We start from the raw sequence: 13708 nt of genomic DNA, 5'->3' as shown, positions 1-13708 counted from the left end.
GCGGCCACCGTGCGCCTGCTGGTGGGTGGGAAGCTGAATGTGCACATGAACCCCCCGCAGGTGAAGGCGACCATCATCAGTGAGCAGCAGGCCAAGTCCCTGCTCAAGAATGAGAACACCCGCAAGTGAGTGTGCCTCTTTGTCCCCTACTTGCCACTCTTCCTTGGTCCATAAGGTGGAAGATAAAAATCTTCTTTAATGGCTCTTCTGGACCTGAGAGCGAATGTGAGGGCTTTTTAAATTAAAGATGGTATCATTGCATTAGCAGCAGCAGAGCCATTAGACCCACAGTAGGCAGGGGAGGGCAGAGAAGGAGGAGGCTCTGCGTTTGGACAGCTCCCAGGCCTGACATGCCCACCTGCTGGACTTGTCGCAGTGTTGTCTGTGCCTTGTCTCAGTAGCTAAGTTCCTCTCAGTGGCAGCTGTTCCTGGTGGCCCATTTTGTTTCCGGGGTTCCAGCTTTCTCTGTGCCCATGTGTCCACAGCTCTTCTTCTGTCTGATTTGCAGTGATTACAGCGGCGAGATTCTGAACAACTGCTGTGTCATGGAGTACCACCAGGCCACGGGCACCCTCAGCGCCCACTTCAGAAACATGGTGAGGACTTGGGAGAGGCACAGTGGGCGCTCCCTCCATACCTCAGGCCTCCTCATCTTCTGCTTCTCCTTTGCAGTCCCTGAAACGAATCAAGAGGTCTGACCGCCGTGGTGCGGAGTCAGTAACGGAAGAAAAGTTCACAATCCTGTTTGACTCACAGTTCAGCGTCGGTGGAAACGAGCTGGTCTTTCAAGTCAAGGTAAAACCCCCTCCCTGTCCACATGGATGCGTGTGTGTACAGTGTGTGTGCCCCATGTAACACGTATGTGGTGTATGTACTCAGTATGCATGCAGATAAATACACAGCATGTATGCCACATGTGTGTTGTGTGTATGTGCAGTGTGTATAAAATGTATATAGTGTGTGAGTACACATAGTATGTGTAGTATATAGATCATGTGCGTGTTTATATAATATGCATACAGTGTGTGTAATATGTGTACATCGCGTGTATACAGTATGTGTACATGTGTATTGTACATGTACAGTATGTATGCTGTCTACCTGCAGCATGTGTATATACAGTGTATATACAGTATGTTACAGTGTGTGGGTGTAACCAGTGTGCATAGTATGTATATACTGTGCTTGCATATAGTGTATGACCACAGTGTGCATGTATACTTACAGAGTGGGTATTCTAGGTATATACCATGTATGTGTGTTAGATATATTTGTGTGTGCCGTAAGCATAGGCAGTGTGTGTATGATGTATATGTGCAGCACATGTATGTAGATCGTATATATAATATAAATGTATGTTTGTTTATACAGTAATTATACAGTGTATCTTTTCATGCTGGTTTTTGTTTTGTTTTATTTTCTTTTAGTTGTGACTGCGTACTGTCTTCCTTTTCATTGTTGATAAATGGGAAGTGGAGAGACCCTTGTCCTCAGAGCTATTGTTTTTCCAAATTCCCTTTAGGTACAAACAATAACATACTGGAATTAGCTAGAACGACGCCTGGAAAGTGACTCATGGGAGGCATTCAATGTGGATTCAGGAAAAGATTGGGGTTTTTGTGGTTGTGTGGTTTGATATTTGCTTGTTTAGTGGGCTGGGGTTTGTTTGTTTGTTTGTTTGTTTGTTTGTTTTTGAAATATGGTCTTACTATGTAGCTCCAACAGCCTAAAACTTACTCTGTAGCCCAGGCTAGCCTTGATCTTGATGTCCTGCCACAGTGTCTAGCACTGGGATTGCCAGTGTGTGATGTTTTAAACGTTTCTCCCTGTGGCCTTTTCCAGAAGTGCCTTCTTAGCCTCTCTCTCTTTTCCTCTCTTGTTCTTCATCCATTTGTGAGAAGGCTGTTCCGTCCTTCAGGACATCTAAGCGACTTCATCTATGAAATATCTACACTTACAGCTAGGCTCTGTGGCACACACTTGTAATGATAGTCCCTTGGAAGGCTGAGGCCGGGGTCAAGCCAAGCAGTGGTGCTACACACCTTTAGTATCCGGACTTGGGAGGCAGATACAGATGGATCTCTGTGAGTTCAAGGCCAGCCTGGTCTACCAGATGTGTGTTCAAGGCCAGCCTGGTTCTCAGGAGTAAGTTTCAGAACAGGCACTTTAATCCTAGCACTTGGGAGGCAGAGGCATGCGGATTTCTGAGTTTGAGGCCAGCCTGGTCTACAGAATGAGTTCCAGGACATCCAGGGCTACACAGAGAAACCCTGTCTCAGAAAAAACAAAAAACAAAAAAAAGGTTTGGAATAAAAGCTGAGCGTGACAGCAGTGTCTGCATGCCTGTGATCCCCACACTTGAAGAATTAGAGTAAAAGCAGGAGGATCGGGGTTCAAGGCCAGCGTCAGCTTCATAAGGAACTTGAGGTTAGTGTATGCTATGTGAACTTTAAATATATATATACACATATATACACACATATATGTATATATATAATGTGTTTGTGTATATAGAGATATATAGATATATAGATATCTCAAATTGAGGTCAACCTGGGCTATATAATGATTTGAAGTGAAGGTCAGCCTAGACCATAATGTGAGGTTTTTTTTCCCAAAAAGGAAAAATTAGCTAGCTTGTTAGAGAGTTACAGAAATAGATGGGCAGAGTAAATATCTCAGCCTCTCAAGCTTATGCCTCACTGTTCCCAGCGCCATTTCTTTGAGTGTACCACTGAAACTGTGAGGAAACCAGACAAAAGGAGAAGAAAGCAATATTCAGTCCTTCTCTGTCTTCCAGACCTTGTCGCTCCCCGTGGTGGTGATTGTTCACGGCAGCCAGGACAACAATGCCACAGCTACTGTCCTCTGGGACAACGCCTTTGCAGAGCCTGTGAGTGGATTCCGTGGTCTGTGGGTCTTCCAATCTCAACACTGAGGTCATGAGTCTCTCCTGTGATCATTCGTGTGTGTGTGTGTGCATGTGTGTGTGAGTGTGTGTGTGAGTGTGTGAGTGTGTGCATGTGTGTAAGTGTGTGTGCGCGTGTGTGTGTGCACGCATGTGTGTGTGAGTATGTGTTTGTGTGTGTGTGTTTGTGTGTGTGACTGTGTGCGCATGTGTGCGTGTGAGTGTGTGCGCGTGTGTGTGTGAGTGTGTGCGCGTGTGTGTGTGAGTGTGTGTGTGCATGTTTGTGTGTGTGTGAGTGTGTGTGTGCATGTTTGTGTGTGTGTGAGTGTGTGCATGTTTGTGTGTGTGTGTGTGTGTGTGTGTGTGTATGTGTGTGCATGTTGGGGGGGTGCGCAGGGAAGCAGAATAGAAAATGTGAGAGAGGAAGGAGCTTGACATCCAGACAGGCTTCGAATTCAGGCTCCGTCTCCTCCGGTGGTGACCATTTGCCTGGAACTTGGTGCTCCGTGGCGCCATCGCAAGGCTAAGCTCGGTTACACTGAAGATGCTCTATAATATCTGAATCCTCAGGGAAGCCCTAGATGGTGTGAGACCTTTCCTAGAGTTTACTGTACCTGAGAACTTGCCTCAGTCACTTGACAGTAGTTAAGGATGGCATCTGATGCTCCTCCCAGGTCTCATTCTGTGATTTGTCCCAGGGCTCATAAAGAATCACGTGCTTTGTCTGAAGAAGTAGATAATTATGTTGTATGTTTATGCCCCCCACTCTCTTACTCTCTCTCCTTCCCTCCCCTTCTCTTCCTCACCCTCCCCTCCCCAGCCCCTCCACAGTGTCTCATGTAGTATCCCACGCTAGTGTTAAACTCACTGAACAGCCAAGCACCCCCAGCCTTCTTGCCTCTTTCCCCCTTACAAGTGCTGGGATCACAGACATTCACCAACCACGCTCACTTTTTATGGCATACAGGGCCTAGAACCCAGAGCCTTGTGCATGCTAGACAAGCACTCTACCAGTTGAACTCTCTCCAGCGCATGATGAACATTTTCAAAACATCTCCACGAGGAAGGGTCTTTATTGGATGCTGTTAGTAGAACTCATTTCACAGAAGCGTGATAAAAGTGTCATCATTATTCGGCACATCCAAGTCTGTCTCTCTCTAGTGTGAGATTCTTGGCTCTTCAGCTATTAACCAGGCTTTATTGCAAAGGCAGAGGTTTTATGAGATCTTCCCTGTGTGTGCTGTAAAACCAGAGTTTAGACTCTTTTGGGTATGAGTACACTGTAGCTGTACAGATGGGAGTGAGCTATCATGTGTGTGGCTGCTGGGAACTGAACTCAGGACCTCTGCTGGCCCTGCTCACTCCCGCCCCGCTCGCTCCAGCGTAATTCACTGTAGCTGTCTTCAGATACACCAAAAGAGGGCGCCAGATCTCATTATGGATGGTTGTGAGCCACCATGTGGTTGCTGCGATCCAAACTCAGGACCTTCGGAAGAGCAGTAAGTGCTCTTACCCACTGAGCCATTTTGCCAGCCCCAGAGTTTAGACTCTTAAAAAGGGCCACAGAGCCAGGCGTTGGTTGCACACGCCTTTAATCCCAGCACTTAGGAGGCAGAAGCAGGCGGATTTCTGAGTTCGAGGCCAGCCTGGTCTACAGAGTGAGTTCCAGGACAGCCAGGGCTACACAGAGAAACCCTGTCTCGATAAATACATACATACATACATACATACATACATACATACATACATACATACATACATAAATCTTGACATAGTGGTACATCTCAGTACTTGGACAGCCAGGGTTACATAGAAAAACCCTGTCTCAGAAAGTGGGGGGAAAGTGAGGAGGGGTGTTCTGCATGTTGGGATCCAGCTGTGATTCTGGGTCCTCATTTACTCCCTCTGAGGGTATCCAGACATCAGTATGCTAGGCTTTATTCAGGTGGGCTTGTATGCATACACTTTATTCGGGGTGAACCAGGGTTGTATAGATGAACCGTGGAGAGTGGGAAGAGGGTCTTCTTAGAGCGAAGTTACATTGTCTGAGGCTTGGGGATTCCTCATTTGCATGGAGAGGCACTCCTTGCATTTCACCATGGATTATGTGACCTTCCCAAGATGGAGTATGGTTTGGGCTCCCCAGATCAGGAGAAGAAGAGGAAGCCCCGTATGAAAAGGGCATCCTCCATTTTGCACCAAGCTCGGGGAAGCTGTACAGACATGGTAGACTATAACCTTAGTAGCAAGATACAGCAGACAGACAGACAGGCAGACAGACAGGCAGGCAGGCAGGCAGGCAGGCAGACAGGCAGACAGGCAGACAGACAGACAGACCAACAGATGATAGATAGGTTGTCAGTCCACTGAACAGTCATGGTAAGTCACTCCTGTAGTCTCACTCCTGTAGCACTTGGGAGGTAGAGTCAGAAGGATCAGAAGTTCAAGGTTATCCTGGCTGTATGTTAATATCAAGTTCAAGGCCAGACTGGGCAGCATGAGACCCTATCCCAAACTAAGAAGGAGGCTTGGGAGATGGCTTAGTAAAGTGCTTGCCATGCAGGTGTGGAGACCTGAGGTTTTTGTTTTGTTTTGTTTTTAAAGATTTATTTATTATCATACATAAGCATACTATAGCTGTCTTCAGACACTCCAGAAGAGGGAGTCAGATCTCATTAGGGATGGTTGTGAGCCACCATGTGGTTGCTGGGATTTAAACTCAGGACCTTCAGAAGAACAGTCACTGCTCTTAACCACTGAGCCATCTCTCCAGCTCTGAGACCTGAGTTTTTATATTTTATGTGTGTGAGTGTTTTACCTACATGTATGTGTATGTACCATGTTGTGCCTGTTGCCCATGAGGCCAGAAGAGGGCATCAGATCTCCAGGAACTGGAGTTACAGATGATTGTGAGCTGTCATGTGGGTGCTGCAAAAACAGCCAGTGCTCTTAACCACTTGAACTATCTCTCCAACCCCAGTAATAAATTAAAAAAAAAAAAAAGTAGAGAACTCATGAAAAATACACTTGAGGTTGACCTCTGACCTCCATATATGTGCACACATGTGCTTCACCCTCACATACCCCTACAGAAAGGGGAGGAGGGAGGAAGGCGACAGGAAGGTGAAGAGAGAGGAAATGCCCTCTCTTGGCTATCCGGAAGCCTACTGCTACAGTCTCTCACTGCTCTGTGTGATATGAGCACCAGACCGCATCCCTCTGGCCCTAACTGCACCCTCGTAGTTACTGACCACCCAGCTGAAAAGAATGAGAAGCAGTGTATTACAAGTTCATATTCTAACTATTTCTCAATAAAATTGCTAACTAGAAATTTTCCACCCCTCCATGCCAAGTTGTTCCACTTTGAGCTAGAGTTCTTGGCAGGTGTCAAGGGTAAGTGTTATACTTGGGGCCTACATGTGTGTGCCCACTCTCTCTTTGCTCACTTAGAAAGCCAGACTTGTCTGACTGCTTTCTTTCTTCCTTCCCCCTGCTCCCCTGCCTCTCTCTCTCTTCCTTTTTTTAAAATAGGGTCTCACATAGCCCAGGCTGACCCCAAATACTATGTAGTAAAGAATGACCTAGAACTCCTGAACCTCGCTCTCTCCCTCCCAGGTGCTAAGGTCACAGGCAGGGGCCACCACACCGACCCATGTTTTCACTGTCTAAACTCCCAGTGACTCTAGACCATGAGCCAAAACTTGGTGACACTTTGTTCTGATGCTCTTTATTAGAACCAGAGTCTGACTGCAGGGTCAGCAGCTTCCAAGCCAGCACAGGTAAGGCAGGGTGGCCCTCTAGCTGTGTCATGAGTGAGGACATTAAAGTAGAGCCTTGTGTGTCTCTCAGAACAGGACACCCCATGAATGTCTGAATATGCTCAGGTTTGGTAAGACAAATCTAACTCCTTCTAGTCGCCACTGCTTTCCTTTTGAGAGAATCAATCAAGCAACTGTCCTCTTAGATGCTGGCTTCTCTCCCTCTCAGGGCAGGGTGCCATTTGCTGTGCCTGACAAGGTGCTATGGCCGCAGCTGTGTGAGGCGCTCAACATGAAATTCAAGGCTGAAGTACAGAGCAACCGGGGCTTGACCAAGGAGAACCTCGTGTTCCTGGCCCAGAAACTGTTCAACATCAGCAGCAACCACCTCGAGGACTACAACAGCATGTCCGTGTCCTGGTCCCAGTTCAACCGGGTGAGTGGCCGGCTGCCAGCCCTGCTTACTCCAACCTTTCCCAATGTCTGCCTGCTGGAGTTTCCCTGCCCTGAGCGTCTGTTCTTCCTATTTCTCATAGGCTGTACCCAAAGTCATAGAAACATCTGTGTAGATGGACAGTTTGAGAGTCAGGTCTCACATAGAGTTTCCATTGTGTTTGTGAGCTGGGCCCTGTGCATTTCTTTCTCTATACATGATACTGTGGGCTAGAGAGATGGCTCAGTGATTAAGAGCACTGACTGCTCTTCCAAAGGGCTTAAGATCAAATCTCAGCAACCACATGGTGGCTCACAACCATCCGTAATGAGATCTGACGCCCTCTTCTGGTGTGTCTGAAGTGTACTTATATATAATAAATAAATAAATCTTAAAAAAATTAAAAAAGGAAACAGTGAAACAAATGTAAGACACACTCCTTCTCCAGCTCTGATGTTGAAGGTCAGCTCAGGCTTCCGTGGAACCCTCAGCCCCTTGGAAGTGGGTACGGGACACAGAAACTGTTTCTTCTGACATCAGGCAAATCTGTGATCGAGTCACAGCTTTGATTTTCAGTTAAACTTCTCCCTGCTCTGTCCGTAACCCAGAGACTCAGATGCCCTTAATTCAGAAAGCTCATAGCTTCTGAGTCGTCTGAATGGTTCTGGACCCAATCGGTGGTAGTCAGGGGAGGTCAGGAAAACAGGCCCCTGCCTCCCACAGAACCTCATTACTACACTTGGCTGATAATTACTAGGAATGCGTGTATGGTGGCAGCCTCTCCGTGGCTTGGTGTGATCTAATTCAGGTCAGATCTATGAACCCACCCTGCATCTTGTTAAAAAGTGTAGGCTCTGATTCAGGCATAGCAGGTCCAGGGTGAGCCTGGAAAAATGTGCATTTCTCAGAATCTCCCAGGAGACACTGGTGCTGCTTGTCACAGACCACAGGAATGGCCAGAGACAGTCCACGAAATCTAGCAGGATCCCCTAGGGGTATCAGCTCTGTGGCTTTTATCCCTCCCTTGCCCTTTCCTCCTTGTCTGTCTCTGAGACTGCAAGACCACTTGGTAGCAGTCATGTTTACCAGAGGCAGGCATGTTTGCATGCCTCTGACACTAGAGATGTTTCTTTTCCATCTGAAGTGTCTGTAAATAGCCCGGGCTGCCCATCCCAAAGCACAAGCCAGGGTTTGAAACTTTGTGCTTTATTCGGAGGGCTGACAGTATAGAAGTTGGAGCCAAATCTGCCTTCCCGTCTTTTCCTCATGCATTTTTATAGAGAACCTGAAAGGGGGAAAAAAAATCAATTCAAAGCCCAGTTTTATTCTTCGGGTTGCTTGGTCCCCAGAATTCAGTCTTAGGATTCTGGCAGATGGTCCTTAGAGTTCAGTCTTATCCTCACAGCATCTGGATTGTCCTCATCCTTGAGATTCCCATTCCCCTCTTTGCCACCTTGCTCTGTGTGACAGGGTTGACATATACCAAGGCCACTGAGTCTTGTGTGCCTCTTGGATGACGTCTAGATTTAAAGTTAATTCAGAACAAGGCTGCATGTGGAGGGTGTTGGTACAGAGCCCAGTACAACTGTCTCCTAACTGTAGACTCTGAAATGCCTCTGCCATATGCTGCTGATATTCTAATGGTCACTGTGGCTCTTTTCCTGTTCATTGTCATGTCCCCCATCCAGGAGAATTTGCCAGGACGGAATTACACTTTCTGGCAGTGGTTCGACGGTGTGATGGAAGTATTAAAAAAACATCTCAAGCCTCACTGGAACGATGGGTGAGAATCATCTTTATTATATGTTGCCAAGGCCGACCTTGAGCTCAAGCAATCCTCCTGCCTCAGTCTCCCAACTAGCTGGGGCTGCAATCATCTATGAGTCAGTACTAGATAGAATACATAGGTTTTCTCTCTGACACTGTTACCCTCTGCTTCTGACTCTGATCCAGGGCCATCTTGGGTTTTGTGAACAAGCAACAGGCCCACGACCTGCTCATCAACAAGCCCGATGGGACCTTCCTGCTGCGCTTCAGTGACTCGGAAATCGGGGGCATCACCATTGCTTGGAAGTTTGACTCTCGTGAGTGCCTCGCCCTTTTTTGAGACACGGTTTGGCTTTGTGTCCAAAGTCAGCTGCTTTGTCACAAGATGATTCTAACACATCTTACTGAGAATATATTGTTTGTTGGGGACAGACCTAATTACAAGACACTAACATAACCATGACACAGCTGCTCGTAAGGCAGCCTGTGAGCAATCTTATTATGGGAAATGCTGAATTGTAGTCCTAGAATGGGCGTCGGGCAGAGTCGCAGCCACTTCCCTTTTGAAACGTTCGCCTTCTTGTTACTCAGCCTGGAGCTCCTTCTGGTCCCTCTGTGGCTCCAAGATTCCCTAATTAATGTCAGGTGTTGCTGCTGACACTGCTACCTAAGAATGTCCGGTCCCGCCTTAGTCTGACCCTCACAGTGAAGCACAGCAGCTTGCCACTTTGTGTGTCTTGTGTTTTAAACATTCTACCAGCCTGGACTAGCTCTTGGGCTTTCTCTGGCTGTGGGTGTGCTTCCTAGAAAATGAGATTGGGAGTCCCTAAGAGCTACTTCTTTTTTTTTTCCCTTATTTTATTTTATTATTTTTTAGGTGGGTATTTTGCCCACATGTTTGTCTGTGTACCACATGTATGCAGTGCCCTAGAACTGGAATTGTGGATGGTCGTGAACCATCATGCGGGTGCTGAAAATTGAACCCCAGTCCGCTGCAAGAACAAGTGCTCTTAACTGCTGGGCCATCTCTCTAGCTCCAGTGCTGTTGCTTTAACACAGAGGAGGATTCCACTTGAACTTGAGCCCACCTGAGGTCACTGGATCTCTAGGGAAATGATGTGTGCCTCTGCTTATGTACCGAGACATCCAAGAAGTCCTTGTCTGCATCCCAAGGCGATTCGGGGATGAGCATTTCTGGTGGCGTGACTTTAACATGGGGCTTAAATTTTCAGTGTGTGGACTTTAAGACCTCACATTTGGAAACTATGGTTAGAATGTGGTTGTTCTGTTTATTGATCTAGAGGAGAGAATGTTTTGGAATCTGATGCCTTTTACCACTAGAGACTTCTCTATCCGGTCCCTCGCTGACCGCCTGGGGGACCTGAATTACCTCATATACGTGTTTCCTGATCGGCCAAAGGATGAAGTATATTCTAAGTACTACACACCGGTCCCATGTGAGCCTGCAACCGGTGAGTGTCCGTCTGCAGTGCAGTTTATACCGACTTTAGTTTTGGTTTTGTTTGGGTTTTTGCTTGTGTGTGTGTGTGTGTGTACATACATTCTTGTAGGGGTGGTGCATATGCGTATTATGCATGTATGTTCAAATGTGTTTCCTGCACAAAACCCAAACAGCACCCCTTCAGGCAATACCCAGAGCAGATGTCTGCAGTGTTTGTCAATGAAAGCGCTTCTGCCTCCTGAACGCTGAGATAAAAGATACACAGCACCATTCCTGGCCAGAGTATTCCATGTTATTGTAAAATTTTTAGGAAATACACAAATTCGTAAGAAAGAAAGACTTCACACACATGTAGACTACTCTGTGGTCTTGAACATTCTGTAGACCTGTGGTCTGTTCTCTCCCTGGGTACTTGGGAGGCTGCAGTCTGGTTAGAGAGAGAAAGCAGCAAGTGAGTAGGGTGGGGAGGAGTCTTGTTCACTTAGCAGTGGATTCCCTTAAGAGCAATAAAGTAAAAGCGAAGGGTGGAGGCATGGTGGGGAGGGGGTGCCATCTCTCTTCAGGGGCCAGGGGAGGTTTCTGAGGAAGTGACATGCGAAGAGACTTGAACAAAGTAAGGAAACCCGCTGTGCAGAGAACAAGCATCCTAGGCTGAGAGAGTAAGCACAGCTGGGGTGGCTGAAAAGCTCCCCAGAGCCGGAGGCTGCTTCCAGCCAAGCAGGAAGCTGGTGATGGGAACTGAGGCCAAGGCACCTCAGTAATGGAGGCCGGGGTGAAAGGTCAAAGCATGCATAATCCTAAGAGCCCTGATTTTACACACTCGCGCGCGCGCGCAGACACACGCACACAGCTACAGGTCAGTAATGCATTCATGCAGCACCATCTTCAGGACTGCACAGGATCCCGTTACCTAATGACTCTCCTAGATCACGGTTAGCAATCGAGATTTCATTAGTTATTTCATTTTCACTTATGACTCATGTTGAGATAACCTAGTACAGGTATTTTGTTCAGCTCTTCCTTAGGATAAATTCCTAAGCAGAATTAGGCCAAAGGACATACGCTCCTTAAGCTTTTTGACGTATCTTTCCAAAACTGCGTTCACATTTCCCCACAGCTGTCTGTTGGACATCTGCTTCTGTCTTTTTACCAACCACAGGATAGCCTCCATTCATGTCTGCCAGTCTGGTTGGCATAAAAATGGTACTTCATAAGTCTCGTGTGTATTTATCTGATTCTAGGCAGCCTTTGCATGTGATGATTAATGTTTCCAGAATAGTTAGCCTAGTAGCAAGAGCTAGCATTTGCTGAATGTCTCTGTGTTTCCTGTAGTATCCCTCTTAGTCACTGTTCAATCACTGTGGAGACACACAAGGACCAAGGCAGCTCTTACAAGGAAAATGTTTAATTGGGAGCTGGCTCACAGGATGACTGTAATTCCTCTTTTACATAAAAGGAAACTGAGGCATAGGGAAATAAGAAAATTTCCCAAAGGTCGCATGGCTGGGAAGGAACCAAGCCAGGATTTCAGCTCCTGATCCTAGATTCTTCACCCACCATTAGTCAATCCTGGCCATTTGTAATTTTTTTTTCTGTGAAAAACATGTTTGTATTTCTTCCTTGTTTTTGAAGTTATATATTTTTTTAAGATTTATTTATTTTATGTATATGAGTACACTGTCAGTGTCTTCAGACACACCAGAAGAGGACATCAGATCCCATTACAGATGGTTGGGAGCCACCATGTGGTTGCTAGGGATTGAAGTCAGGACCTCTGGAAGAGCGGCCAGTGCTCTTACCCGCTGAGCCATCTCTCCAGCCCTTAAAGTTATATTTTTATATAAAAAATATATTAATCTGAGGGTGAGGAGATATTCAGTAGAGTACTTACTGCGAGTTTAATATCTAGAGACTATACTTTTTAAAAAGCCAGGCAATGTGGTACTTGTAATACTAGTGTATGTGTTCCTCCATATGCCTGGGCACACACATGCATGTACACACATGCACATACATATGCACACACATGAACATGTGTGTACATACACAAGAAAAAATATGTTAATCCCTTATTGATTTATTTATACAGAAAATCTTTTCTCAGTGTTAAGTTTTATTTTCTCAAGTACCAAGACTTGTGATTTCCATAGAAACCCAATCTATCTGTTGTGTGTGTGTCTGTGTATGTGTGTGTATGTATGTGTGTATGTGCGTGTATATGCGTATGTGTGTGCGTATGCGTGTGTGTATGTGTGTGTATGCGTATGTGTGTGTTTGTGTGTGTATGTGTATGTGTGTGTGTATGTGTGGGTGTGTGGGTATATGTGTGTATGTGTGTGCACATGTGTGTTTGTATTAGTGTATGTGTGTGTATATGCGTATGTGTGTGCATGTGTGTATGTGTGTGTGTATATGTGTGTGTGTGTGTGTGTGTGTGTGTGTATGTAATGCATACATATACCATGGTGTGCATGTGGAAGTAGGAAGACAACCATTTGGAGTCTGCAGTCTTTCACTGTATAGATCCTGCGGATGGCACTTGTGTTATCAAGCTTTGTAACAAGCACCTTTACCCACTGAGCTGTCTTGCCAGCTCCAACTGTGAATTTTTCAAAGCCTTTATTTTTCAGTTATGCCTGCGGGCACAGGCATAATCTCAGTTTGGGAGGCTGAGGCAGGAAGATCCAAAGTGCAACACCTGCCTCGGGTAGAGAGTGACTTCAAAGCCAGCATGTACAACTTATCGAGACACTGTCTCCCAACAAAGTAAAAGGAGGCAGGGAGGGGGTTCCACTTAGTGGTAGAACCTTTGCCTAATATGTATGATGTCCTAGGTTCTGGCCCCCAATACCAGACAAAGAGTCAGGCATAGTCATGAATTCATAAGGTAGGGTCAGGCAGATCTCTGTGAGCTTGAAGGCAGCCTATCCTACATAGTGAGATCCTGTTTGAAAAGAAAAGAAAAAAAAAAAAACACTTCACAAATATACGCCACTAGCAGTCAACTGCATGTGCATGGGAGTGTCTGTCTTCTCTATGTGGGACTTTCTAAATCATGCCAGCTGCCCAGGAAGGTGGCCACATGTCAGCAGCAAGCCTCCCAGGAGACAGATATGTTACCTGCTGTGTCGTGTTCTGGGTTGAGATTAGGTGGCTGTGTCCTAGAAAAGATGGGTTCCTGAGGAAGGTGACTCTGTGGTCCCTGGTTTTCACTGTTCTTCTTCTCCCCTGCAGCAAAAGCAGCTGACGGATACGTGAAGCCACAGATCAAGCAAGTGGTCCCCGAGTAAGTGTCCAGAGCCAGCTCTGTTCTGGTGCCTGCCTCTCTCACCTCCCCTCCCCTCTGTTGCCCTCCCCTCCCCTCCGTTGCCCTCCCTTCC

The 13708-nt window shown here is 46.5% G+C and overlaps 1 protein-coding gene across 1 annotated transcript in view; it reads left to right on the top strand.

Moving 5' to 3' along the window:
- Positions 1–13708, top strand: part of Stat5b (signal transducer and activator of transcription 5B) — a 70042-nt gene that overhangs the window by 52653 nt on the left and 3681 nt on the right. Inside the window, exons 7-15 of the mRNA XM_031354067.1 lie at positions 1–125; positions 509–596; positions 673–795; positions 2801–2893; positions 6896–7102; positions 8788–8882; positions 9053–9183; positions 10168–10338; positions 13563–13614. Coding sequence (XP_031209927.1) covers positions 1–125; positions 509–596; positions 673–795; positions 2801–2893; positions 6896–7102; positions 8788–8882; positions 9053–9183; positions 10168–10338; positions 13563–13614 — 1085 coding nt within the window. The remainder of the gene's footprint in view (positions 126–508; positions 597–672; positions 796–2800; positions 2894–6895; positions 7103–8787; positions 8883–9052; positions 9184–10167; positions 10339–13562; positions 13615–13708) is intronic.

Source organism: Mastomys coucha, unplaced genomic scaffold (genome assembly GCF_008632895.1).
Source record: "Mastomys coucha isolate ucsf_1 unplaced genomic scaffold, UCSF_Mcou_1 pScaffold5, whole genome shotgun sequence".
NCBI classification, from domain to species: domain Eukaryota; kingdom Metazoa; phylum Chordata; class Mammalia; order Rodentia; family Muridae; genus Mastomys; species Mastomys coucha.
Note: the sequence above shows the minus strand (reverse complement) of the source record. Positions and strands in the feature narration are given on the sequence as shown.